Source organism: Marmota flaviventris, chromosome 17, assembly GCF_047511675.1.
Source record: "Marmota flaviventris isolate mMarFla1 chromosome 17, mMarFla1.hap1, whole genome shotgun sequence".
NCBI lineage: Eukaryota > Metazoa > Chordata > Mammalia > Rodentia > Sciuridae > Marmota > Marmota flaviventris.
The window spans coordinates 24,623,116-24,649,475 of record NC_092514.1 but is presented as its reverse complement, the minus strand read 5'-3'; the positions used below and the strand labels follow the sequence as shown (position 1 = coordinate 24,649,475).

General features: G+C 46.0%; 1 protein-coding gene across 4 annotated transcripts; it reads left to right on the top strand.

The window, feature by feature from the left end:
* The first annotated feature begins 7,454 nt into the window (after positions 1–7,454).
* Positions 7,455–24,068, top strand: Pfas (phosphoribosylformylglycinamidine synthase). 4 transcript variants are annotated; one of them, XM_071604040.1, is made up of 30 exons: positions 7,486–7,506; positions 8,912–8,955; positions 9,545–9,659; positions 10,374–10,550; positions 10,637–10,772; positions 11,447–11,552; positions 12,004–12,193; positions 12,319–12,424; positions 12,777–12,917; positions 13,019–13,143; positions 13,320–13,448; positions 14,796–14,927; positions 15,077–15,205; positions 16,754–16,827; positions 16,940–17,096; positions 17,401–17,462; positions 17,607–17,768; positions 18,034–18,159; positions 18,274–18,405; positions 18,813–19,043; positions 19,200–19,380; positions 19,473–19,556; positions 19,743–19,898; positions 20,092–20,211; positions 20,522–20,667; positions 20,789–20,996; positions 21,150–21,241; positions 21,326–21,440; positions 22,148–22,471; positions 22,565–24,068. In XM_071604040.1, exons 4-30 carry the CDS (start codon positions 10,409–10,411, stop codon positions 22,873–22,875), a joined length of 4,017 nt encoding a protein of 1,338 aa, XP_071460141.1. In that variant the 5' UTR covers positions 7,486–7,506; positions 8,912–8,955; positions 9,545–9,659; positions 10,374–10,408; the 3' UTR covers positions 22,876–24,068. The 4 variants fall into 4 exon arrangements, with proteins under 4 accessions (XP_027802728.2, XP_071460142.1, XP_071460141.1 ...); XM_071604041.1 differs by lacking the exon at positions 9,545–9,659 and having other exon boundaries at positions 7,468–7,506; XM_071604042.1 differs by lacking the exon at positions 7,486–7,506 and having other exon boundaries at positions 8,920–8,955; positions 9,562–9,659.
* Positions 24,069–26,360: the final 2,292 nt, after the last annotated feature.

Genomic DNA, 26,360 nt, shown 5'->3' with positions numbered 1-26,360 from the left:
TTAATGAAAACTTCCTGATCTTCCAATTCAGTCTACCCGCCAATCAGTGCACAGCTTTGTAGACCCTGGAGAGCACAGAGGCAAAATATGTAAAATGTTAATAATAAGTTTATGAAAAGAAAAGTAGAAAATGCAGGGGGTGATGTGTTTCATTTGCATAATGAAAGTCTTACTGAAAAGACTAAAAAAAAAAAAAAAAAGTAAAGCGTTGAGTGAAGCCGGTGCAGTGGTCCACACCTGTAATACTAGCTACTTGGGAAGCTCAAGTGGGAGGATTGCAAGTTCAAAGCCAGGCTCAGCAAAACCCTGGAATTATTGTCTCAAATAAAAAGGGCTGAGCATGGTGATGCCTGAAATCCCAGTGACTGGGGAGGCTGAGGCATGAGGATGGAAAGTTGAAGGTTAGTATCCATATTTGATAGAGACCCTCAGCAACTTAGCAAGGCCCTGTCTCAGATTTAAAAATAAAAATGATTGGGGCTGTAACTCAGTAGTGAAGCCTTCCTGGATTCAATTCCCAGGACCAAAAAATAAAATAAAAATTGTTTTTATTTTATTATTTGAAAGACCCTCGAAGACCCCAACCACTCAGTGAAGGAGCACACCAGGTCGTCCAGAGATCAGTTTATTCAGCGTAGGCTACACTAGAGGCAAAAGCGTCTGCAGCAGCAGCAGTGTGGGTTTTAGGGACTGAAACGTCCCCCACGGGAAGTGTGTGTGGTTATGGTTGGTGCACCTGTTGTCAGTTTTCTATTGGGCTCCTGGGCTCTTTTGGTAGGCTCTTTTGGCAGGCCCCTTCTCTTAGACAGGAAGAAGAACCCGGAAGCCTAGAGCCTAAAGCCCTAGGCATGGTCGCCATTGTTGGGTGGTGGCTCGGCCCTGTTCTGGCTATGTGCCCAACGTTTTTTATTTTATTTATTATTTATAAATAAAAGAGTTTGGAGGCCGAGCATAGGGGTGCACACTTGTAATCCCAGAGGCTTGGGAGGCTGAGGCAGGAGGATCATAAGTTCAAAGCCAGCCTCAGCAATTTAAGGAGGCCCCAAGCAACTTTGTAAGACCCTGTCTCAAAAAATAAATAAATAAAAAATAAAAAGGGCTGAGGCTGTGTCACAGTGATTAAGCATGGGTACATTCAATCCTCAGTACTAAAAAAAGTGGGGTTGGGGATGTAACTCAATGGTAGAGCACCCCTGGAATCAATTCCCAGTACTGAAAAAAAACTTGAAGATTTGAAGGAGATGAAGGATATGAATGTTGGGGGTCAGGGAGAACAAACTGAGGGAACAAGGACAAAGACCCTGTGGTGGGAAGAAATGAAGGAAGTCAATGAGGCTGGAGGGGAGGAGTAGAGATTAAACAGCTACCTGACAGAGGCATTTAAGGCTGCAGTAAGCATAAGCCTGCTTCAAATCATTTTCAGAATGAGAACAAGCCTCAATTATAAAATAGTATAAACATTTTAGATAACAAGAATGCTCTGGTTTTTTTAATGGGAGAATAAAAAGCCTTCAATTTGACAGGTGCAGTGGTGAGCTCTGGAGACTGAGGCAGGAAGATTACAAGTTCAAAGCCAGCCTCAGCAATTTAGCATAGACTATCTCTAAATAAAATGTAAGAAAGGACTAGGACTCTGGTTAAGTGTTCCTGGGTTGAATCCCTGGTGCCAAAAAAAAAAAAAAAAAAAAAAAAAAAACCAAAAAACTAATTCTACAAAACTAACTAATTCTATCTCCTCATTCAACTTGTTTGCTATTTATTTTTATCGTGAGACAGGTCTTGCTAAGTTGCTGAGGCTGGCTTCAAACTTGTGATACTTAACCTTCCCAGTCACTGGCATTACAGGCATGCACCACTAAGACTGACTCAACTTATTTAAAAGAAAAAAAAAAATTTTAACTATGGTCATGCACCACCACAACCAGTTCAACTTTATTTTTGTTTGTTTTGCAATGCTGGGACTCTAAGCCAGGGCCTACATGTATATGAGGCAAGTGCTTCGGTACTGAGCTACAGCCCCAGCTCCTTAACTTCACTTTTGGTGCAGATCTTCTCTCTATTCTATATTTGATGCACTAGATATGCACTGTGATGACAAGTTCTTTATATAATAAATTTTGGGAGTCAAGTGCAGTGGCATGTGCCTGTAGGCCCAGCTACTGGGAGGCCAAGGCTGGAAGGATTGCTAGAGGAGAGGAGTTCAGGGCCAGCATAGGCCACACAGTGAGACCTCATCTCAAAAAATAAATAAATAAATAAATAAATAAATATAAAATAAAAACAAAACCTTACTGGACATCAAATGAATATTTGTTTTATAATTATTTATTATTTTCCATATTACATTAGACATATGCTACTTAGCTTTCAACCAGAAGAGGAGGAAGAAGCAGAAGAATGAATGAATGAATGAATCAATCAATCAATCAATCCGCTAGAAGCTGAAACTGAAACTCTCCCATGCCACTATCCACTGACCTTTTTATTAAAGCATTTATTGGACCTAGCCAAGGCCCCTAACCTAATCTTTTTGCTTTCAGTATTTTCTCAACTCTGACAGACCCTCCTCTATTTATTATAAATACAAGGATGTGCCTCATATCTTGGGATTTACCTTTTGTTTTTTCCTCTAGTGGCCCTGGGCCTCATATAGTAGGTACTGTAGCATTCAACTACATCCCTAGTTTTTTTCTTTTTTGTTTTTTCTTTAAATAATGTTTTAAAATTTTTTTTTGTTGTTGTTGATGGACCTTTATTTTATTTATATGTGTGCTGAGAATCAAGCCCATATGCTAGGCAAGTGCTCTACCACTGAGCTACAACCCCTGCCCCATCCCTAGTCCTTTCTAATTTTTACTTTGAGTCGAGGTTTTGTAAGGGACCGGCGAATGACGGAGGAAGAGACCACCAAGAGACTGACTCATGCAACAGCAAAAGGGGGTTTATTGAAAATCCAGCGCGCTGGGGCTCCGTGCTCACTCAAGAAAGGAGAGCGGCCAAGAGCCCCGAGCAGGGGTTAAGCAGTGCTTAAGTACACTTTTTGGGGAGGGCAGGGGCTTTGCATACATCAGAGCAAATCATCATGAGGTGCAGGAAAATCAAACAACAACTCTCAGACATGATTAGCACATTCATTGGCGGGAACAGGTCGGGTGAGAGTGATAGGTCAGTCCTAAGGAGGGGGATACATTTAAACTGATTGGTTTGGGCCCTGAGGTGCCTATGTGCCGAGCTGCACAGGGTCCAGGTTGTTAAGCAACTAAGTGGTCAGCGCGATTTCGACACATATCTAATGGGCAGTTCTGGGAATTGTCTTAACTGCCACAGGAATTTCAGGTTCTGAGTGCAGTTCAGAAACTTTACAATACCTGGTCCTTTACATTTTAACTTCAGTTTCTTTTATCCTTTCAGTTTCACTAAGTTGTCCAGGATGGCCTTGAACTTAAGACTATTGCCTCAGCTTAGATCCCAAGTATCTGGGGTCACAGGTGTGCACCACCACACCTGGCCTAGGATTTACTTTTTTTTATTTTTATTTTTTAGTTGTAGGTGGACACAATATCTTTATTTAATTTTTATGTGGTGGTGAGGATCATGTATGCTAGGCGAGCACTTTACCACTTTACCACTGAGCCACAAACCTAGCCCCTGGGATTTATTTTTGATGGCTTATAGAAGAAAGAGCTGAATTTGGGCTACAGTGGTTGCAGAAAGCTGTATTGAATCCACCACCACCCCATAGTTAAGATTTATTTTTTTGCAGTGCTAGGGGAAGAACCCAGGGTGCTCTAATGATAGTCAAGGACTCCCATGAAAAACAAGGCCTCTTAGAATTAAGGGACAAATAAGACAGCCAAGCTAGTTCTCAGTCTCTCTCTCCCTCTCTTTTTTGGTATGAGGGATTGAACCCAGGGGCACTTAACCACTGAGCCACATCTCTAGCCCTTTTTAATATTTTATTTAGAGACAGGGTCTCACTGAGTTGCCTAGTGCCTCACTAAATTGCTGAGGCTGACTTTGAACTCATGATCTTTGTGCCGCAGCCTCCTGAGCCACTAGGATTACAGATACACTCCACTGCACCAGGATAGTTATGAATTTTATAAGGTTAACAGTCATACCAGAAAATTAGGATTTAAAAAGTGCATCAGTTTTCAAGGCCATGGGAGGGAGGTAGGATGGAAGAAATCAGGATAGGTAAAAAGATAAATAGGGAAGGCAAGAGGAACTAGAGCTTTAAATCTAAAAACTCCATGACTGACCTCACCTTCACACCCACATCTATTTTCTTCCAGATCTGAATTCTTAAAAAGTCCAGTTAATCTTAGAGTACTGTAAATCCAGTTAATTAGTGCCTATGTACTTTGCTAGTTTACAGAATATATTTTTATAGTGATTAAAAGAAGCTTAAAGTGGGGTGGGGCATGCTGGCTCAGGCCTATAATCCCAGCAGCTCAGGAGGCTGAGTCAGGTTTATCACAAGTTCAAAGCCAGCTTCAGCAATTTAGTGAAGCCCTAAGCACATCAGTGAGACCCTCTCTCTGAATAAAATATAAAAAAGGGCTAGGGATGTGGCTCAGTAGTTAAGCACCCCTGGTTTCAATCCCCAGTCAAAAACAAACAAAAAACAACAAAACAAGAAATAGCTTGTCATATAGCCAGGTATGGTGCACACCCGTTATCCCAGCAGCTCAAGAGGCTGAAACAGGAGAATCACAAATTCAAAGCCTGTCTCAGCAAATTAGCAAAGCCCTAAGCAAATTAGTGAGACTCTGTCTCAAAATAAAAAATAAAAAGGGCTGGGGACATAGCTCAGTGGTGAAGCACCTGTGGGTTCAATCCCTGGTTCCAAAATAACTAAATAAATAAAAGAAGATTAAAGAGAGATATTGATAGACACATGATATTGAAGCCAGATTTAAAGATAGGTAGTTAGTGTAGTTAGGTAAATCGATTCTAATATAGAGAAAGATAAATAAAATGGAGGCCATTATTGAGAATGGAGTCCAGGAAACCAGAGCAGCACTTGGGGAAATTGAAATGTTAATGTCCCCAAGACCAGAACCCTTCCCAAGGAACTGTTAAAGAAACAGCTCCCAGCAAACAGGGAAGTGTTAATCAAACCACCCCAGGCCCTTCCTGCCCAGATTACTCTTTCAGTCCACCTATCTCCCACCTTTTAGCCTTCCCACCTGCATTCTAACACTGCAGGATAAAGAGAAACAAAAGATTTGAATGTGGGAAGACTAAAAGGGAAGACCTCCCCCTTCCACGGATTTAGCTTTTCGGGTCCCCTTCTTCCTCCGGGGAGAAGTCTTTTCTGCTGTCCTTTAATAAAGCCTTCCACTTTCCACTCTACACTTGCCTTAGCGTGCTTCTCTGGTGTTATACTTCAGCATTCAGGAAGCAAGGACTGTCACCGGTAAACAACCTCAGCAAGTGTGAGGCACTAAACAACTCAGTTAAGACCCCTCTAAATAAAATACAAAATAGGGCTGGGGCTCAGTGGTTGAGTGACCCTGAGTTCAATTGCTGGTATCCCTCAGTCCACATACATACATACACACACACATAAATACATACATAAATGGCTGAGGTTGGCTTTGAACTTGTGATCTTTTTCTCTCAGCCTACCTAGCCCCTGGGATTACAGTTCTAGGCCAACAAGCCCAGCTGAAACTAGGCTATTTATAGGGTAAGTTTGGCTAACAAGAGACAAAGACAATTTGCACAGGAATAGGAACAGAGAAAAAAGGAAACAAAACAAAACAAAATTTACATGGAGATGAGACAGAAGGAAGAGAGAATCCAGTAATTATTTTCTTTTAACACTGTACTTATGATGGTGGGGTGCCTCCAGCTCCTGTTAACATTATTTCCTCCCTTTATCTTCTCAAGCCTAGAAGGGGTATCAACTTGTATCAACTTTCTACTCAGTAGCAGCCACCATACATTGCTGGTTCCTGTTTTCTGATAGTTTGGGTTTTTTTTTTTTTTTTTTGGTATTGGAAATTGAATTGAAACCCCCTGCACTCAACCACATCCCCAGTCCCTGACCCCTTTTTTGATTTTTAGAGGTAGGGTGTCCCTAAATTGCAGAGGCTGGCTTTGAACAGCGGACACAACATCTTTGTTTGTATGTGGTGCTGAGGATCGAACCCGGGCCGCACGCATGCCAGGAGAGCTCGCTACTGCTTGAGCCACATCCCCAGCCCTGGCTTTGAACTCTAGATCCTCCTGCCTCAGTCTCCCTAGCTGCTGGGATTATAGGTGTGTGCCACTGCACCCAGCTTCTGATAGGTCATTTTTTGGGGGGTGGGTATCAGGGGCACTTGACCACTAAGTCACATTCCCAGCCCTATTTTGTATTTCATTTAGAGATAGGGTATCACTTAGTTCTTAGTGCCTCGCTTTTGCTGAGGCTTGGGAGCCGCTGGGATTACAGGTGAGCGACCACCGTGCCCAGATGATAGGTTTTAATAGAAACGTATATTCATGCTTTATAAGGTTTTAAAAACATACAAAAAAAAAAAAAACTGTTCAAAGGTAGAAAGTGTTAAGCATTTATATTACAAAACTATGCAACAAGCCATTGTAACAAGCCTCAGCTTCCACATCCATATATCATTTCTTTTTTTCCCAGTTCTGGGGATTGAACTCAGGGGCGCTTAATAACTGAGCCACATCCCCAGCCATATTTTATATTTTATTTAGAGACAGGGTCATGCTGAGTTGCCTAGGGCCTCACTAAATTGCTGAGGTTGGCTATGAAGTTCCTCTTGCCTCAGCCTCTCTTATTCAAAATACATACATACTATATACATACTTTCATCCCAAGAAAGTCAAAGGGTAAGGGGGAGGGAAACTGAATCCTGGACGCAGAAAAAGCTTCTCATTCCGTCTCCTGCGTTCAAAATATTTGTCATTTGCACAAGACCAACATCAACAACAAAAAAAAAGACTAACAGAGTCGAGGACACGGAACTGAATGTGTTTTTACAAATGTCAATTCAAGGAGGATTTGTGAAGAGACCAAATGGGAGCCAGGCTCGATGGCCGATGCACGATTTTAATCCCAGCTGAGGCTGCGGCAGGAGCATCACAAGTTTGAGGCCTGCTTCTCAATTGAATAAGGCCCTGTCTCAAAAAAAAAAAAAAAAAAAAGATAAATGATTATTAAAAGGAGCTGGGGATGTACCTCAGTGGTAGAACTCCTCTGGGTTCAATCCCCAGTACCGCAAAAGAAGAAAAAAAGAGGGAGAGAGGGCGGGAGAAAGAAAAGAAGAGTGAAAGAAAGAAGAAAAAGAAAAAGAAACCACCAGGAAGACAATCCGACCCCAAAGAGCTTGGGTCAAGAACAGCTGCAGGGCTGCGAAGCCGCTCACCTACTACTGGAGGAAGTGTGCGGGGCATTTCCAGTTCACTTCCTCCCGCAGGCGTCGCACATAGATGACGCGAAACGCGCCAAGCTTCGTGTGGCATAGGCGCAGCGTGGACAGCTTTCCCGTGAGTATATGTACCGCATGCTGGCTTTAAGGCCATTTAGTGGTGCAGCTCTTTGTCACCCATCCCAAGTCCAGTCCAGGCCGCTTCAGTATCCCCACCAGGCCGAGCTGAGTGCAACTGGGGCCCGTGTGCCTGCTGTAGTAGGGGTATCCTTTCATCCCCTCGTGTGCGCGTTCCGCAGACGCTGGACGTGGGTGCCTGACCGCTCAGACTTGGCTCCCGAGTCTTTAGTTCAGCAAAAAAAATCTGTCAACCACCTGTTTTATATCAGGCACCATGCTAATCATTAGGAATATTGCACTGGGATTTTTTTTTTTTTGGCGGCGAGGTTCGGGGTTGTACCGGGAATTGAACTCAGGGGCACGCGACCACTGAGCCACATCCCCCACCCTATTTTGTATTTTATTTAGAGATAGGGTCTCACTGAGTTGCTTAGTGCCTCGCTTTTGTTGAGGCTGGCTTTGAACTCAGGATCCTCCTGCCTCAGCCTTCCGAGCCCCTGAGATTACAGGCATCTGCCACCGCGCCCCTCCTATGAAAAGCTAAATAAAATGGTTTCAGGAAGACTGCCCTGAAAGAAGAGAGGGACAGAGAAGTGGTGGGAACCAAGAATTCATTGACTCAGGCAACACGTTTTCATTTATTTACTTTTTAAGCTTTATGTTAAAAAAGTAAGCCCCAGGAATTGCTCAAGCTTTGGTGATTAAACGAAGATGAAGCAGCTTCAGCACATGCAGACAGATTTTGTTTTAGGGGGGAATATAGAGTGAAAAGTAAATAAAAATGTCAGATTGGGGTGAATGCTATATAAGAAGTTAACCAGAGCCATCTGAGAGTGGCTATTTAAGATTGGCTAGTCCAATAAGGCCTTTCCAAGCAGGTGAATTTTCCCTGAAATCTAAATAACTATAAAGAACTAGCCATGCAGGCGGGGTGGTACATGCCTCTAATCCCAGCAACTCCCCGGAGGAGAGGCAGGAAGGATCCTGAGTTCAAAGCCAGCCTCAGCAAAAAGCTACTCACTAACTCAGTGAGACTGTGTCTCTAAATAAAATACAAAAATATAGGGCTAGGGCTGTGGCTCAGTGGTCCAGTGCCCCTGAGTTAAATCCCTGGTACCAAAAGAGAAAAAATAACTAACTATGCATATATAAGGGTGGAAAAAAAAAATGCCTTTTAGTACTGAGCTTGGTAAGTTAGAGGAAAAAATGCCTTTTAGTACCGAGCTTGGTAAATTAGAGGAATACAGTAGAACCTAGTGGGATCCTTGCAGAGTGGGTGAGATAGGGTTGAAGAGGTGGCCAGACCAGGTAATCCAGAGCACTGAGTTGAAATTTTATACCATGTGTGATGGGAAGCCATCATCTTTATGCTGACATGTGGCAAATGGTTTGTGGTTTTGCAGAGGTGGAATCATACTCTGTTCCCAAAGCCAGTACGTTGATCCAGGTGAGTGGAGAGGGGAGGCTTGGACTAGAGTGTAGTAGTCCAGATGAGATTTGAGGGCTATTTGGAAATAGATTAGAGAGACTGAAGGAAAAACCTGCTAGGCAAGTTTTTTTTGTCACTGAATTACATCCCTAGGTCAACTCTAATTAAATTAATTAATTAGATGAGCAATTAATTAGATGATGGTAGTGTTTACTGACATGGGGAATAGCAACTCTGGAGAATAAATAAAAATTCCTGTTTGGGGGATGGGGGTGTGGCTCAGCAGTAGTGCACTTGCCTGGCATGTGTGAGGCACTGGGTTCGAGTCTCAGCACTGCATTAAATAAATAAGAGGTCTATCAACAACTAAAAAAAAAAAAAAAAAAGAATTGCTGTTTTGGCCATAACAGATATTTGCTGTGTTTATGAGACATCAGTGTGTAGAGATACCACAAGCTTTTGAATGTACTTATCTGGAATTTCAGGAATCGTCAGTGTTGGGTAAAGTTATAGAATTCATTGGCAAATATTAACTTGAACCATAAGAAATTACTGTTTTGGCCAAAAATTGTTGAATGCTGGCAATTTCATTTGTTCATTCTACCAGATAATATTTAAAATTAGGACTGGATGAGGTCACTTAAGAAATAGAAGAGAAGTAAGAAGAGAGCCCTGGGCACCCAAATGACCAGCAAAAATGACCCAAAAGGAGCAACCAGAAGGTGGGAAAGATACCAGGAAAGTGTGGTGTCACTGAAGCCAGAGAGGGTGTTGTTTCAAAAAGTAGGGAATGAGTAAGTCAAATGTTGCTGAGACGTCTAGTAAGATAAGAACTGTTAAAGTGACCTCTAGATTGGCAATATCACAATCCTTGGTCCTTATGTCCAGGACATAAGTAGTAGTCAAATAATTCAGTTTTTTGTTTTTTTCTTTTTGTGGTGCCAAGGATCAAGTCCAGGGCCTTAGCATGCTAAGGGTGAATTTTTTTTTTTTTTTTTTTTTTTTTTTTGTGGTGCTGGGGATTAAACCCAGGGCCTTGTGCATGTGAGGCAAGCACTCTACCAACTGAGCTATATCCCCAGTCCTGAATTCAGTTTTTAATAAGTTAAGTTTGAGTTGTCCACATTGTGTTCTCACACTTCTTGGGAAGAGGCAGTGTATATCTGTGAGCTCCGAGTGTGATCATGGTTGAATGAGTGAAGTAGATTAGAAGCCTACCTTTTCCTGGTTACCCTTTCTCTGAGTGCCCATGTTATTTTCCCCTAACCTAATACTAATGTCTCGACTGTCCTTGAAACTTGAAATTAGTTCAACAAGAAAGCTTTAAATTTTTTTTTTTTTGGTACCAGGGATTGAACCCAGGGTGCTTAACCACTGAGCCACATCCCCAGCCTTAATTTTTTTTGTTTGTTTGTTTGTTTAATTTTTTTTTAAAGGAAACTAATTCTTCCCTGAAAGGACACCTGCAAAGATGGCCCCAGTCCTTCACTTCTATGTCCGACCCTCTGGCCATGAAGGAGCAGCGACTGGACACACTCTACAGAAAGTACAAAGGCAACTACCAGAGCTGCAGGGTGTTGAGACAGAACTCTGTTACAATGTGGACTGGACAGGTTGGGCCTATGTATTGGATGCTTGAATGAAGTGCTATAGTGCCACATGTAGTATCTTAATGTATCCTTGCTCTGTCTCCCTGTAGCTGAGGCCTTCCCAAATGCTGAGGAAATAAAGAAGCTGAAATGGCTGTTTGGCTGCCCGTTGTTGCTGGATGATGTTGCTCAAAAGTCCTGGCTCCTTCCAGGTTCCAATGACCTGCTGCTGGAAGTTGGGCCCAGGTATGTGTTTTAACCTGGGGCAGTTTGTTTCACTAACTAGGACATAGCCTTTCTTTTGAATTCACTGCATATCCCTTCCACTTCCATTGTAAGTTCCTCTTGTGATCCTCAGGAGTTTGTTTTGCTTTCATTACATCTTACTCCCTTCCTTGGAAACTGCACATATTTTCTCCATGTGGTACATGCGTTTATAGATTGAGCCAGCTGTCAGATATATTCTGAAAGTAAAATAACTTGTATTCTGAGAAGTTAAAATTGTGGCAGTTTTTGACTTTTTAGTGCTGAGGTTTGTGTCTAGGGCCTTGTGCATGTTAAGGAAGCATTCTATTGGTGAGCTACAGCTCTAGCCCCTAAATTGCAGCAGTTTTATTGCTAGAAGGATAGTTATAGTTTGTTTGTTTGTTTTGGGGGGTATCAGGGATTTAACTCAGAGGCACTCGACTACTGAGCCACATCTCCAGCCCTATTTTTTGTATTTTATTTAGAGATAGGGTCTCACTGAGTTGCCTAGAGGATAGTTATAGTTTGATCTGAGTGACTTGAAAGCAGGTTTCTTGGAGCCCAGTCTGAGGTTGGAGACCATTGGTGAGGGGATAGTGATGGAAGATTGGCTGGACAGGATGGATAGGATCTGCCTTTCTAGCAAGATCCTAACCATTTGGCCCACTTCTCAGGCTGAACTTCTGTACTCCAACATCCACCAACATCGTTTCTGTGTGCCAGGCCTCAGGGCTGGGAGCTGTAAATCGTGTGGAGATTACCCGACGCTACCGGCTCTCGGTGAGGCAATGGGTGATTAGGAGGAAGTGTACTAGAAGAGATTAGATCCTAAGATCTAGGGAAATAATGGGAGAAGCAAGGGAAGAGTTCCTGGCTTTGGACCTGTTCTTCATTATTGTATGAATTAGTCACTATCCAAAGATTCCTTATCAAGGGATGAATAGGATAGAAATCCAGTCTGTGTTTCCTCTGCTAATTTATGCATCATAGCACGGACTCATTCCTGGAAGGGGAGTCTTCTTTTTGTTGTCTAGACACAGGTGCTATATAGGCCTGGGGATGCCTAGCCCTGGGTTTAATCCCCCGCACTGCAAAAAAAAAAAAAAGGGGGGGGGTGCTGTAGGGTAGCAGTGGACTAGCATTGTATATTTGGAGAGCCAAGGGTGGAGTATTCCCTCCATTCTTCAGTTCACTCTTCATCCCTTGCCTTCTGTGTGTGTGTCATTCTTAGTTTGCCTACCACCCTTCAGCTGAGGTGGAGACCGTGGCTCTGGCTGCCCTGCATGACCGGATGACAGAGCAGCACTTTCCCCATCCCATCCAGAGCTTCTCCCCTGAAAGCATCCCAGCCCCCCTGAATGGCCCCATCAACATATTAGCTGAGGGTCGGCTTGCCCTGGAGAAGGCCAACCAGGAGCTAGGTGAGTAGGAGTCTGTGGGAATGGAAGGGAAAGACCCAGGATACTAGAATGCCAGTAGATACGTTGAGACTTGGAATAAGGTGACCTGAGCCATATAGTAAACTTTTCTGGGGTTTGTATTATAGGTCTGGCTCTAGACTCCTGGGACCTGGATTTCTATACCAAGCGCTTCCAGGAACTACAGCGGAATCCCAGCACTGTGGAGGCCTTTGACTTGGCTCAGTCCAATAGGTGAGGACAAATTTGGTCATTTTGATATATGAGCTCCTACAGGTTAAAAGGGTAGACCATGGGGACTTGGCTTCATAGTTCTTCCTTGGTGTAATGGCCTTTCTGAGTCTTTGAGGGCCTGGGCTCCCCCTAACCATCCAGGAATCTGTCTTCAGATCTTAGTTTCATCTCTACTTTGGCTCTGGATAATCCACAGTGACAGAATGCTTGATGATTGACCTTATGGAATGTATTTTGACCTATTTAAGTGTGAATAAGCCATAACTGCTGCTGAATGCTATTGAGAGGACATGGCACTGAGGAATGACTCCTGTTTTTGTTCTGCCTTCCTTTCTCCATGTAATTCCCTCAGTGAGCACAGCCGACACTGGTTCTTCAAGGGCCAGCTCCATGTGGATGGAAAGAAGTTGACACACTCGCTGTTTGAGTCTATCATGAGTACCCAGATGTCCTCGAATCCTAACAATGTCCTCAAGTTCTGTGACAACAGCAGGTTGCTTGTGCCTTGGGTCTGGGGAGGGGGAAGCCCTGGAACCTGGTTGGGTTAGTACAGATCTCGAGAAAGAAGTGGGTCCAGCATGGACATGTCCACAGTGCAATCCGGGGGAAGGAAGTCCGATTCCTACGACCTGAGGATCCTTCACAGCCAAGCTGCTTCCAGCAACGGCAGGGGCTAAGACATGTTGTCTTCACAGCCGAGACACACAACTTCCCCACAGGTGAGCTGTATTCCTGAGAGGGATGGAGATCAGAGAGTAGGGTAGGGCAAAGGTCCCAGGTATCTAGGCTGAGGCTGGGAAAAAAGAGAAAGCTTGTTGTCTTTATTTCCATGGGGGTGGTCAGGGATGAGGTTTGTCTCTGTGACACTCATGCCTCCCCCACTCTCTTTTTGCAGGAGTAGCCCCCTTCAGTGGTGCAACCACGGGCACAGGGGGCCGAATCCGGGACATCCAGTGCACGGGCCGCGGGGCCCATGTGGTGGCTGGCACTGCTGGCTATTGTTTTGGAAACCTGCATATCCCAGGTCCAGTCTTCTTCCTCTCTACCCACCTTGCCTCCAGACTTTTTGTCCTGGCAGCACCAAATCCTTGCATTTTGTAGACCAAAGGGTCATCTGGGTGTCTTTTTGTGGGGAGGAAGAACTCCCGAATAGCTGGCTTTTCATTGACCCTGATCATGAGGTGTGTAGGCCATTGGAGATGTTGGGTGCCAGCCTAGATTTGCAGAATCATAATTTTTTTTTTTTTTTTTTGGTACTGGGGATTGAATCACCCAGGCACCCAGGGTGCTTAACAACTGTGCCACATCTCCAGCCCTTTTTATTTTTTATTTTGAGACAGGGTCTTGCTAAGTTTCTTAGGGCCACTCTAACTTGCTCTTGCTGAGGATGTCTTTGAATTCACATTCCTCCTGCCTCAGCCTCCTGAGGCTGTTGGGATTATATCTGCTGAGATTACAGGCATGTGTTGCTAACCATGATGATTTACTTTAGAAGCTATTACTGTCTCAGCCAGAAAACATGATGCTGGTTTGTCTTTTTTTTTTCAGTACCAGGTATAGAACCTAGGGGCACTTAACCACATTAACTACTGAGCACATCTAGATTGTCTTGTTTTTTGAGTTTTTTTGTTTGTTTGTTTTTAGTTGTCAGTAGACCTTTATTTATTTTTATATGGTGCTGAGGATTAAACCTAGTGCCTCACACATGCTAGGCAAGTGGTGTTCTACCATTGAGCTACAATCCCAGCCCTGGGTTGTGTTTTAATTACTATTTGTCTCCAAAATCCAGAAAAGCTTAAGAAGTTGGATAGAGTTCTTGCTTAGCATGTGGGGAGAGGTGGGTTCAATCCCCAGTACTATAACAGAAAAAGAAGTCTGATACTGAGAAGAGGGAAGGCTGATGTGGGAGGTGGAGAAAAAGACTAGCACTTAACTACAGGTTCTACACTGTGCTAAAGTGGACATTCCAACCATGCGGGTGGTCCTTACTGATTTAGACTTGCCCAATGATGCTGGTTCTTCCATCCTGCTTCTTTTTTGTTGTTTTTAGGTACTGGGGATCAAAGCCAAGGGCGTGCTCTATCTCTGAGCTACATTATCAGCCCTTTTTATTTATTTATTTTTGTAGTGTTGAGGATTGAACCCAGGTCCTTGCACATACGAGGCAAGCACTCTACCAACTGAGCTATATCCCCAATTCCATCTTTTTTATTTTTTTGAGAATGGGTCTCAGTTGCCAAGGCTGACCCTGAACTTGCAAACTTCTCTTCTCATGAGGCCTCCTAAGTTGCTGGGATTATGGGTGTGCACCATCATGCCCAACTCCATCTTATATCTTTATAGTCCATTCAACTTTCTTCTTTCCTCTCAGGTTATAATCTTCCCTGGGAGGATCCAAGCTTCCACTACCCTGGGAACTTTGCCAGGCCCCTGGAGGTTGCCATCGAAGCCAGTAATGGGGCATCTGACTATGGCAACAAGTTTGGGGAACCAGTGTTGGCTGGTAAGGCTGGGCGTGTAGAGGGATAATGAACACGTAGTCCCCCAAGGGCTTGTGGGTGAGTGTGTGACCCATGGACTGTAGTACTGGGCAAAGGCTAGGGGTCTGTGTGATTGGTTCCTAACCCCTTCTTTCTGATGTCCACACTTCAGGCTTTGCCCGCTCTTTCGGCCTCCAGCTCCCTAATGGTCAGCGGCGTGAGTGGATCAAACCCATTATGTTTAGTGGGGGCATTGGGTCCATGGAAGCTGAGCATGTGGGCAAGGAACCTCCAGAGCCAGGTAAAAACCTGCTACTTTTCCCTGTATTCGGTCAGCACAGGAAAGTTTCAGGGAGGGAATTGAGGGGACATTTATTGATTAGTTTTTAATTCCTTGGTTCATGTCTCTCCTCCAGTACAGGTTTTCAAGGCAGGAGAGTAGTTTATGTTAGCAAGCAGTCTCAGCCTTTGTTGTCTCTGTCTCCTCCCTACTTTATTTATGTAGGGGAGAGGCCCTTCTCACCCCTACCCCTATGCTTCTGGATCACACCCTGCTAAATTGAGGCAGTTAATGTTTGTTCGCTATTTGCTATATGCCAGGGACTTTTATTTGCTGGTTCAGTTCAATTAAGCAAACATTTATTGAGTATTCATTGTGTGCAGAGCACTGTGCTAAGAGCTATGGTGGAATCAAGATAAAAGTCCAGGTCCCATTTTCTGACTAAGTGATCCGGTCACATGGCTCAAAACTCAAAAGGCAAGGAATGTTATGCGTTGAAAACTCCTTCCCCTGACCTCCAGACCCCAGTTTCCCTCTCTAGAGACAATCAATTTTATTCAGTTACTTTTGTATCCTGCTAGAAGTGTTTGCTGCATATGCAAGTAGATCCATATGAATATTTGTTCTTCTTTTCTTTACTTCATCTAGAACTTATTGAGGATTGTACCCAGGGATATTCTGCTACTGAGTTACATCCCTCAACCCTTATTTTAAATTTTTATTTATTTACTTATTTACTTTTTGGTATCAGGGATTGAACCCAGGGCACTTAACCACTGAGCCACATCTCCAGTTTTCTTTCTTTCTTTTTTTTTTTTTTTTTTTTAGAGATAAGGTCTCAGAGTTTTTATAAGTTGTTTAGATCCTTGCTAAATTGCTGAGGTTCGCTTTGCACTTGTGATCTTCTGCCTTCATCTCCAGGCTGTTAGGATAACAGGCATGCACCACTGCGCCCAGTTTACAATGTTTACTCTTATAGGTAGGCAAATTTTGTATCCTTATGAGTAAATTCATAGAATAAATTCCTTGAAGTATGCCCAGCATAGTGACTCTTGCCTGAAACACTAGTGTCTGGGGAGGCTGAGGCAGGAGTATTGCAAGTTCAAAGCCAGTCTCAGCAACTTAGTGGGGCCCTAAGCAACTTAGCGAGATCCTCTCTCTAAATGAAATATAGAAAGAGCTGAGGAGTGGCTCATGGTTAAGTGTCTCCAGGGTTCGATCCCTGGTACCAAAAAAAAAAAAAATATTCCTTGAAGTGTATTTTCCCAAAGAACAGAAGCATTTGTATGTATGTATGTATGTATGTATTTTTGCTGTACTGGGGGTCAAACCCAGGACCTTGTCCGTGCTAGACAAGTGCTCTACCACTGAGCTACATGTATTTGTAATTTTGATTGTTAGGGCCACATTATCCTCTGTAGATGTTGTTCTAATTCAGTCTCCCATCAGCCCAGTGGAGTATTAAGATCATGTACCCCTCACATAAACTTTCTTTGTCCTTATACTACCTTGCTTTAGAGGCTTGTGATGGTTTTCCCTGTGTTCTGTTTCTACGCTTCTTCCTTGCAGGCATGGATGTTGTAAAGGTTGGGGGTCCTGTCTATAGGATTGGAGTTGGAGGTGGAGCAGCTTCATCTGTGCAGGTGAGTGGGAATAGCTAAAGATTCAGACTCCTTGATGTTGCTGGGTCCTATGTGTGTGGGATTTGAGGGAGCCCAGCCTCCCTGAGCTGAGCTATGCTTTATGTTCCTTCAGGTGCAGGGAGATAATGCCAGTGACCTGGATTTTGGGGCTGTGCAGCGGGGAGACCCAGAAATGGAACAGAAAATGAACCGTGTTATCCGGGCTTGTGTGGAAGCCCCCATGGAAAACCCCATCTGCAGCCTCCATGATCAGGGTGCTGGTGGCAATGGTGAGGGAAGCAGTTGGGACAAAGTGCTGGGCCTACTAACTCCTGCCAAATTTGGTTTAGGGAGAGACATTGAGCATCTGCAACCAACCACCCAGCTCTTAAGTCCTTCATGCTGTATGTTCTGGACCAGTTCGGGGTTGGAGTGGGTGGAGCCTGCTGCCCTGTGACAATTGGTAGTGAGACTATAGCAGCAATTCCTGCAGGGACACAATTAGGTGCTCCTTTGGAGGTTTGGGACTGCCCTTTTTTTGCCTGGAGCTGACCATGACCAGATTGCCGCCTTTCCCTGCAATCCTTTCACCAGGCAATGTCCTAAAGGAACTGAGTGACCCAGCAGGGGCCATCATTTACACCAGCCGCTTCCAGGTTGGTCTCATCCCCTGAAGTCTGGCAGTCCCCCCTCTACCAGCCCCAGCCATCCTTCCTTTATGATCCCCAATTCCTAGCAACAGTGTGAGGTGGGGGAAGGCCTAGTGATTCTTCTCTTTGCTTTCTGCTATGTCTGTGTAGCTGGGTGACCCAACCCTGAATGCCTTGGAAATCTGGGGGGCCGAGTACCAGGAGTCAAATGCACTTCTGTTGAGGCCCCCCCACCGGGACTTCCTGAGTCGTGTCAGTGCCCGGGAACGCTGTCTGGCTTGCTTTGTGGGTACCATTACTGGAGACAAGAGGGTGAGTTGGCTCCAAGAGCCAGACATTACTGGTAGGTTCAAGCTGCCTGGCTTCTTGGGCTAGAGCAAGAACTGTCAAGGGAGAAGGATGGGAGATGGTGTCAAAGAACGTATGGGGAACAGATGTAGGAAGCAGGGGGAAGGTAGAAATTACAGAGGAAGATAAACAAGGGGTGGAAGGACCATCTCTGCCCTAATCTCTGGAAGCATTCCCTGCTGGTGCTCATAGTCTCATTCCCTCTGGGTGGTGTCCCTGTGGTCCATAGATCGTGCTGGTGGATGATCGTGAGTGTCCCATGGGGAGAAATGGCCAGGGGGATGCCCCCCCTAAACCTCCCCCAACCCCTGTGGACCTGGAGCTCGAATGGGTATTGGGCAAGATGCCTCAGAAGGTATGTGGGATGGGATGTGTTTCTCTTGTGGCCCTCCTCTCGGGACCCTCATCATCTGCTTGCACCCAGCCTTCCGCGGGTACTCACATTCCCCTGTTGCCATTTCTGTTGTAGGAGTTCTTTCTCCAGAGGGATTCTCCTGTGTTGCAGCCCCTGGCCTTGCCTCAGGGGCTGAGTGTGCGCCAGGCTCTGGAGCGGGTTCTGAGATTACCCTCTGTGGCCAGCAAGCGCTATCTCACCACCAAGGTCTTCCCTGCACCCCTGCTTCACCCCTTCAGCCCTCTGCTGTCTTTCCTCCCCTTAGGACCACCACAGCCCTAGAATCTTGGGGGAGGAACAGGGATACCTTCACCTCCACCCCATGCCCTGGTCTTCTTGCTGCCTACCCTCTGTGTGGAGCTCTTATCTGCATGTTGGAGGGAAGCCAGGTTTCCCACTGTTCTGTCTCCCTCAGGAAAAAATGGACAACCTGAGCTCTCTGTTCTTTTTTTAAAAATATCTTTATTTTATTTATTTACTTTTGTATGCGGTGCTAAGGATTAAACCCAGTGACTCATGCATGCGAGGCAAGCCCTCAACTACTGAGCTACATACAACCCGAGCCCCTAGCTCTCTGGTCTTTGCCCTCTTGCCAATTGTATTTCATACCACAGGTGGACCGCTCTGTGGGTGGCCTGGTGGCCCAACAGCAGTGTGTTGGGCCTTTGCACACTCCTCTGGCTGATGTAGCTGTCATAGCACTGAGTCACCAGGAACTCATAGGGGCTGCCACAGCCCTGGGAGAGCAGCCAGTCAAGAGCCTGCTGGACCCCAAGGTGGCTGCCCGGCTGGCTGTGGCTGAAGCCCTCACCAACCTGGTGTTTGCTCTGGTCACTGATCTCCGGGTGAGTTCCCTGACAGCTTCTACCCTAGAGTTCCAGGCCTTTGGGACACTTCCACATTCATCGCTTGCCTTTCATTTCATGCTCACGACCACCCAGTCCCTCTATACCCCAGTCTGCATGTCTCTTCCACTCTGATGTTTATCTCTACTCTCCTAGGATGTGAAGTGCAGTGGGAACTGGATGTGGGCAGCCAAGCTCCCAGGGGAAGGTGCAGCTCTAGCTGATGCCTGTGAGGCTATGGTGGCTGTGATGGCAGCACTGGGTGTGGCAGTGGATGGTGGCAAGGATTCCCTCAGCATGGCTGCCCGGGTCGGCACTGAGACTGTGCGGGCTCCTGGTGAGGCTGGGGTCCTCAGGAGAGGGGGATGGAGAAGGGACCATTGGGCTGGGCTGGAATCTCACTCTTTTTTGGTCTTCCTTGCTCTGTAGGGTCACTGGTCATCTCAGCTTATGCTGTTTGTCCAGATATCACAGCCACTGTGACCCCAGACCTCAAACATCCTAGAGGGAGAGGTATGTGCAATGTGCTCTGACCTTGGTCTTAGTTTGGGGGCTCCCTCATCTCAGCACTGGGCTGTGGTACTTTCTGGAACTAATGGTCTGGGGCATCTTTTTGCATGTTGGGAATGGCAATGCTATGAGCACCTCAGGGAAGGGTACTCCTGAACTATCCATCTCCCCCCATCTCTGTCTCTTCAGGCCATCTGCTGTATGTGCCTCTGAGCCCTGGGCAGCACCGGCTGGGGGGCACAGCTCTGGCCCAGTGTTTTTCACAGCTCGGGGAACAGCCTCCCAACCTGGATCTTCCTGAGAACCTGGTTCATGCCTTCAGGATCACCCAGGGGCTTCTAAAAGGTGAGGCTGGAGAGGTGGTGCACATGGCAGCAGGTGCTCACCAGCTAACTACGTGGGGCTTAGGGACTTGGATCCTTCTCTGTTCCCCATGTGTGTTACCTTCTCACACACTGTCATGGACTCTCCAGAAGTAGTTAAGTGGAGCCATCAGGCTGGGCCCCAAGATCACTGAACTTTTTTTACTTTCCTTCAGACCGCCTCCTCTGCTCAGGCCATGATGTCAGCGATGGAGGCCTTGTCACCTGTTTGCTCGAGATGGCCTTTGCTGGGAATTGTGGGATAGAAGTGGATGTAGCTGCGCCTGGGGTCGATGGTAAGAAACTAGATTTAGAGTCAGGTCTGGCTGCCTTCTCTACCCTGCAGACCTCATCTCCTGATAAAGAATAGAATGTCCTCAACCCATTTTCCCTGGGTCTTCTTCGACTGTCTCTTCTGAGCTATCTCCTGACAGCTGAACTAAATGGCACCCACTATGTTCCTTATTGCACCCCTTGAAGACCCCCCACAGTCCCTGATGCAACTTCCTCTTCCCACCATCCAAGTCCTCACCACAGCTCTGGTTGCTGCCTCTAAATCTCTGGCAGCACCCTAAACACCCTGACTTGCCTCCATTGCTCTCCCAGCGTTGCCAGTGCTGTTTTCTGAGGAGCCAGGCCTGGTGCTGGAGGTGCAGAAGCCAGACCTGGCTGGAGTGTTGCAGCGTTACAGGAATGCTGGCCTCCACTGCCTGGAGCTGGGCCACACAGGCGAAGCTGGTCCCCATGCCATGGTGAGGAAGCCAGGGAGAGTGGGGCTTAGTGGGCAGTCTGAGCGAGGAAGCTGTAGGCCTCTCTGCCAGCCATGGAGGGGCTGTCCTTTCTCTTAGCTCTTGATTTACTTGCCCTTTTCAGGTTCGGGTATCAGTGAACGGGACTGTGGTTGTGGAGGAGCCAGTTGGGCAACTGCGAGCCCTCTGGGAGGAAACAAGTTTCCAACTGGACCGGCTGCAGGCAGAGCCACACTATGTGGCAGAAGAGGAACAGGGTCTAAGGGAGCGGATGGGGCCCAGCTATTGCTTGCCCCCCTCTTTCCCCAAGGCCTCTGTGCCCCATGAGCTTGGTGAGGGAGTGTGCACAACAACATTTGGTTTCCTAGGCCGTCAGCCTGGGTGTGGAGCCCAAGACCTGGGTGCCTGGGCCTGCTCTGGAAAAGGTGTCTGGGGAGTTCAGGTGGGGAGGTAACTGTCTAGACCAGAGACACTCCTCCTTCCAGGTGGTCCTGCCCCGCGAGTCGCCGTCTTGCGAGAAGAGGGTAGTAATGGAGACCGGGAGATGGCTGATGCTTTCCACTTGGCTGGGTTTGAGGTGAGTAGGTTGGCCAACAGAGCTAGAGGCCTTGATCTAGCCTCGGACTGGGTACCCTGACATTTGCCTTCTCTGACCTGCTAGGTGTGGGACGTGACCATGCAGGACCTCTGTTCTGGGGCCATTGGGCTAGACACATTCCGTGGTGTGGCCTTTGTGGGTGGTTTCAGCTATGCAGACGTCCTGGGCTCTGCCAAAGGTAGGTGCTCCTCTGCCACATTCCTCAAATCTCTCACCTCCACAAAGCCAAGGGGAGAGTGAGCAAATGAGTTCAGTTGTCAGGTGTCAGCAGAAGGCCTGAGGTTAATAAATGGGGCAGGTTATCTGGGTGGGGTCTTGCTAATCTGGACAATTTATGTCCTATCTAAAGGGGCAGCTGCTGCTCGGCTGAAGCAGCTATTGAAAAGGTGGCTCAACATAACCAGACCCTTATTGTTTAAAGAAAAGCTGAAAATTCAGGTTTTTGTATGAGATCTTATTTTTAAGTGTTGAGCAACTCAATAAAAACATATATGATGCATTTTTTTTTTTTTAATTCTGGATGGACACAGTACCTTTATTTTATTTGTCTTTTTATCCATGGTGCTGAGGATTGAACCTAGTGAGGATTGAACCTAGGGCTTCACAAATGCTAGGCAGGCGCTCTACCACTGAGCCACAACCCCAACCCAAGTAAAAACTTTTAATGTTCTGTTGGCCAAGCAAAAAGAAAATCACTGGCCATCTGTGTCCCAGGAGTTGGTAACATCAGATTTAAGCAGACAAGCCCATTTCTTCCCTCTCGTGCCCCAGGCTCTGCAGAGAGGGGTACCTGCTGGAGTCAAAGAGCAGCCGTTTCCCTTCATTCTTGGCTTCTCTTTTTCTGAGGCCTCCCACATCTCACCTGACTTCCATGTTCCCTTCTAGGATGGGCAGCTGCTGTGACTTTTCATTCACAGGCTGGGGCTGAGCTGAGGCGTTTCCGGAAGCGGCCAGACACCTTTAGCCTGGGCGTGTGTAATGGCTGTCAGTTGCTGGCTCTGCTGGGCTGGGTGGGTGGCAACCCTGATGAAGAAGTCGGGGATATGGATCATGACTCCTGGCCAACCCAGCCCGGCCTCATGCTGCGTCACAACCTGTCTGGGCGTTTTGAGTCTCGCTGGGCCACTGTGCGTGTGGGGCCTGGGCCAGCCCTGATGCTTCAAGGGATGGAAGGTGCTGTGCTGCCAGTATGGAGCGCCCATGGAGAAGGTCAGGCCTGGGAAGGCGGGGAGAGGACTGAGGGCTGGGAATGGATAAAAGGCCTGAAGGAACTTGACTTTCATTTTCTTTCTTCCCTCCCAGGTTACATGGCATTTTCTTCTCCAGAACTCCAAGCCCAGATTGAGGCCAAAGGCCTGGCTCCCCTGCACTGGGCAGATGATGAGGGGAACCCCACAGAGCAATACCCACTGAATCCCAATGGTTCTCCAAGGGGTGTGGCTGGTGTCTGCTCCCATGATGGCCGCCACCTGGCTCTTATGCCTCATCCTGAGAGGGCTGTGAGGCCATGGCAGTGGGCATGGCGACCCCCTCCATTTGACACTCTTACCACCTCCCCGTGGCTTCAGCTCTTCATCAATGCCCGAAACTGGACCCAGGAAGCAGGCTACTGAGCCATCTGGACAGGCTCACCTGCCCTTACAACTTATCCCTCTGTGTTTGCTGCTCTGTCACCTTCAGGATTACCCTTCATGACTTCCAAAAGTATCTCAGACAAGGACCAAAATGCAAAGAAAAGCTCAGCTGATTTACTCATCTGCCTGCTGGAAACTTGTCTGTAGAGCTGTCCTTAGTTCTATCTTCTAACATCATTTGCCCTTCCTTGTGTTTAGGAAGCAGCCTGTGGCTTGGGGCAAAGAGCTGATAAGCGAAAGTTAGGGTGCAAGCGCTGGGGTTCTCTTGCCTTCCCACTTCCTCAGCAATCACCGCATCCTGCCTCATTTCCCTCCTGGGCTCTGAGGGAAGTTTATGTCCCCCTTTTTTCATTTTGGTGTAGGATCTGGGAACAGCATGCAATGGGCCCTGTCCATTATCATTGTTAGTAGCAGAAGCTTCCTGGATTCCTTTTCAAGTGAGCTGTGCTGTGAGAATTGTTGCTTACAGAATTTTCTTTGACAGGATTTCTGGCTGTGTCTCAGGGCTGGCCTGGTGCCACCCTCTAAACTCAGTACTTGTTTTTTTTTTTTTTTTCTTTTGGTACCAAGGATTGAACTCCAGGGTACTCAACCACTGAGCCACATCTCCAGCCCTGTTTTGTATTTTATTTAGAGACAGGGTCACACTGAATTGCTTAGTGCCTTGCTTTTTGCTAAGGCTGGCTTTGAACTCACGATACTTCTGCCTCAGCCTTCTGAGCTGCTGCGATTACAAATGTGTTCTACCTGCCTTCCCTTAAACCCAGTATTCTTGATGTTTCTCCTAATTTAGCTCTCTGACAGCAGTTGTGACTATCATCCTTAGATCAGAGCCCTTAGTTTATTCTAATACTACCTCTTTGTTCATTTTATTAATGTTTGTTGATTATCTTTTGTGCCAAGCAGCATTTTATGATCTAACAACTTGAAATAAGCTAAGTGTAGTGGTGCACACTGGTAATTTCAGTGACTCAGGAGGCTGATGCAGGAAGATCACAAATTTGAGGCCAGCCTAGACACCTTAGGAAGACCCTGTCTCAGAACATTAAAAAATAATAACAGTCTGGGGCTGGGGTTTTGGCTCAGTGGTAGAGTGCTTGCCTACCATACCCAAGGCACTGGGTAGCACCACAAGAAAATAAAGATACAGTGTCCACCTAAAACTGAAAAAATGAATATTTAAAAAATAATAATAAAGGGTTAGGGATGTTGTTGCAGTGACAGAGCACCCCTACATTCCCCAGTATTGCCCAAAATGATAATACCTGGATATAGCACCACCAAGCTAAACAGGTGCTGGGCATTTTCTGTGTGTCTGCATTAATTCTCAAAAAAATTGGCAAAGTATAACTAAATTGCAAGGAGTTGGCACATAACTTGGGCGGGGGGGGGGCAGGGCCATGCTCACTCTGCTTCATCTGCTTCCTACCATCCTGCAGTCTTTTGCTGGCAGCTGTTTTCCATTGTTCCTTGTTCCCTTTGCTGACACACATGTAGAGCTCACTGACATTTCTGCTATAGGTCATTTGCCCCCCTAAAATGTTGGGCATCTTAATTAAAGGAGTTTTCCTGAAAGTGAAGACTGGAGTCTTAGAAAGGCAGCAGAATACAACAGACACTAGTATGGCAATATGTAAATCAATAGATGTGTAACTGATGTGATTCTGCAATCTGTATACGGGGTAAAAATGGGAGTTCATAACCCACTTGAATCAAAGTGTGAAATATGATATATCAAGAACTATGTAATGTTTTGAACAACCAACAATAAAAAAAAAAAAAAAAAAGACTGGAGTCTTAGATTTCTGAGGGCACCAGGGTGGGCGGGGAGAGGAAGAAGGCTGGGCATGTGCTTCTGATAGGGGATAGTACCTAAAGAAGAGATTGATGGTGTAAATTGTGAGTGTGGGGATGTAACTCAATGGAAGAGCACTGGCCTGACATGAGTTCCCCCGCACCCGCTCCCTCACACTGAAAAAAAGTGTGTGTGTGTAGAAGTAACATCTTTTTCTCATTGTTTTGCACAGTGACCTGCCCTAAGCTGTATTGCCCTCCTATGGATCATTTTTGGCATTTGAACATTCCTTCTACTTGTGGGAAGGAATAAATATTTTGTTAACCTTGTAACATCGAATGTGCAGTTTGGGGATGGTACCGAGGCTTAGAGGTCAGGTGATACAAGAGTTGGACAACCTGTGAGGTAGCCTGCTGATTAGCTCTAATGGCTAAAATTGTGGTTTAATTTATTTATATATTTTTAAAATATTTATTTTTAGTTGTAGTTGGACATAATACCTTTATTTATTTTTATGTGGTGCTGAGGATCGAACCCAGGGCCTCACACACACTAGGCGAGCACTCTACTGCTGAGCCACAATCCAGTCCCTAAAATTGTGGTTTTAGAGGTTTTAGAGGTGGAACCATTTCTAGTTTGTATCACCTTGGCCAAGCAAGACCTACCTGTCTCAGATACCAAGACCATTTAACTTCTCAATCCTGTTTGTTTTTTAATATCTTTTTTTTTTTTAATATGCTGAAGATTGAACCCAGTACCTCACATATCCAAGGCAAGTGCTCTACAACTGAGCTACAACCCCAGCCCCTCAATCCTGTTTTCATCCAGTAGTCTTACAAACTTGCCCTTGCTGGTCCTGACCCAGTTCCTATGTCCCTTCCCCAACCCAAAGGTCCTCTAGCAAACCACTATGGGTAGCTGTTTTGTGCTTCTGCCTTCATGTTGCAGCCCCTCCCAGGGGTGGCTTTTACTGGGAGCTGAAGGTTAGGTTCCTATGTATCCCACTTCTAGACTTCACCCCCCTTCCACTTAAGGCTGCTGCCATTCTGCTATATCACCATCACCCTGTTCTTTGTTCTACTGCCCCATCATTCCCTGTGGAAGAGGCTGCCAGTTGGTCCCCAATATCTGGTTTCCCCCTTCTAGAAATAGAACCTACAGAATTTTAGCTGGGATTGTGGCTGCTGTGACAAAATTGATGGAAGAAATGACATATATACAGTTTCCAAGTGTTCTTTAAAACGAGGTATGTTCTCTTGCTTCCTGCTCTCTGGAATAGAAGTCCAGCAGCCTTGGACCATGAGGTAGCTTGGAGAATTGTTGCTATGCAAAGCAGAGTAATAGGGAGAAGCAGACTTATCTCTTGACACTGAGGAGGGCTATTCAGGCCTTGGGCAGACTATTACTGTTTGTAGTAAGTGTAGGAGAAGAACTTTTGCCTTAAGTCCTATTAATTTTGATGTTTTCTAGCTCCTCTTTTTTTTTGGGGGGGCCAGGGTGTCAGGGATTGAACTCAGGGGCACTTGACCATGGGGCCACATCTCCAGCCCTATTTTATTTAGAGACAGGGTCTCACTGAATTGCTTAGCACCTCGCTTTTGCTGAAAATGTCTTTGAAATCATGATCATCCTGCCTCAGCCTCCCAAGCTGCTGAGATTACAGGCATGC

Coding starts and splice junctions, on each gene's coding strand:
- Pfas (XM_027946927.2), top strand. CDS start 10,409: ATGGCCCCAGTCCTTCACTTCTATGTCCGACCCTCTGGCCATGAAGGA. Junction 16,828..16,939: donor GAGCAGCTTCATCTGTGCAG/GTGAGTGGGAAT, acceptor ATGTTCCTTCAG/GTGCAGGGAGATAATGCCAG. Junction 20,212..20,521: donor AGCTGCGCCTGGGGTCGATG/GTAAGAAACTAG, acceptor TTGCTCTCCCAG/CGTTGCCAGTGCTGTTTTCT.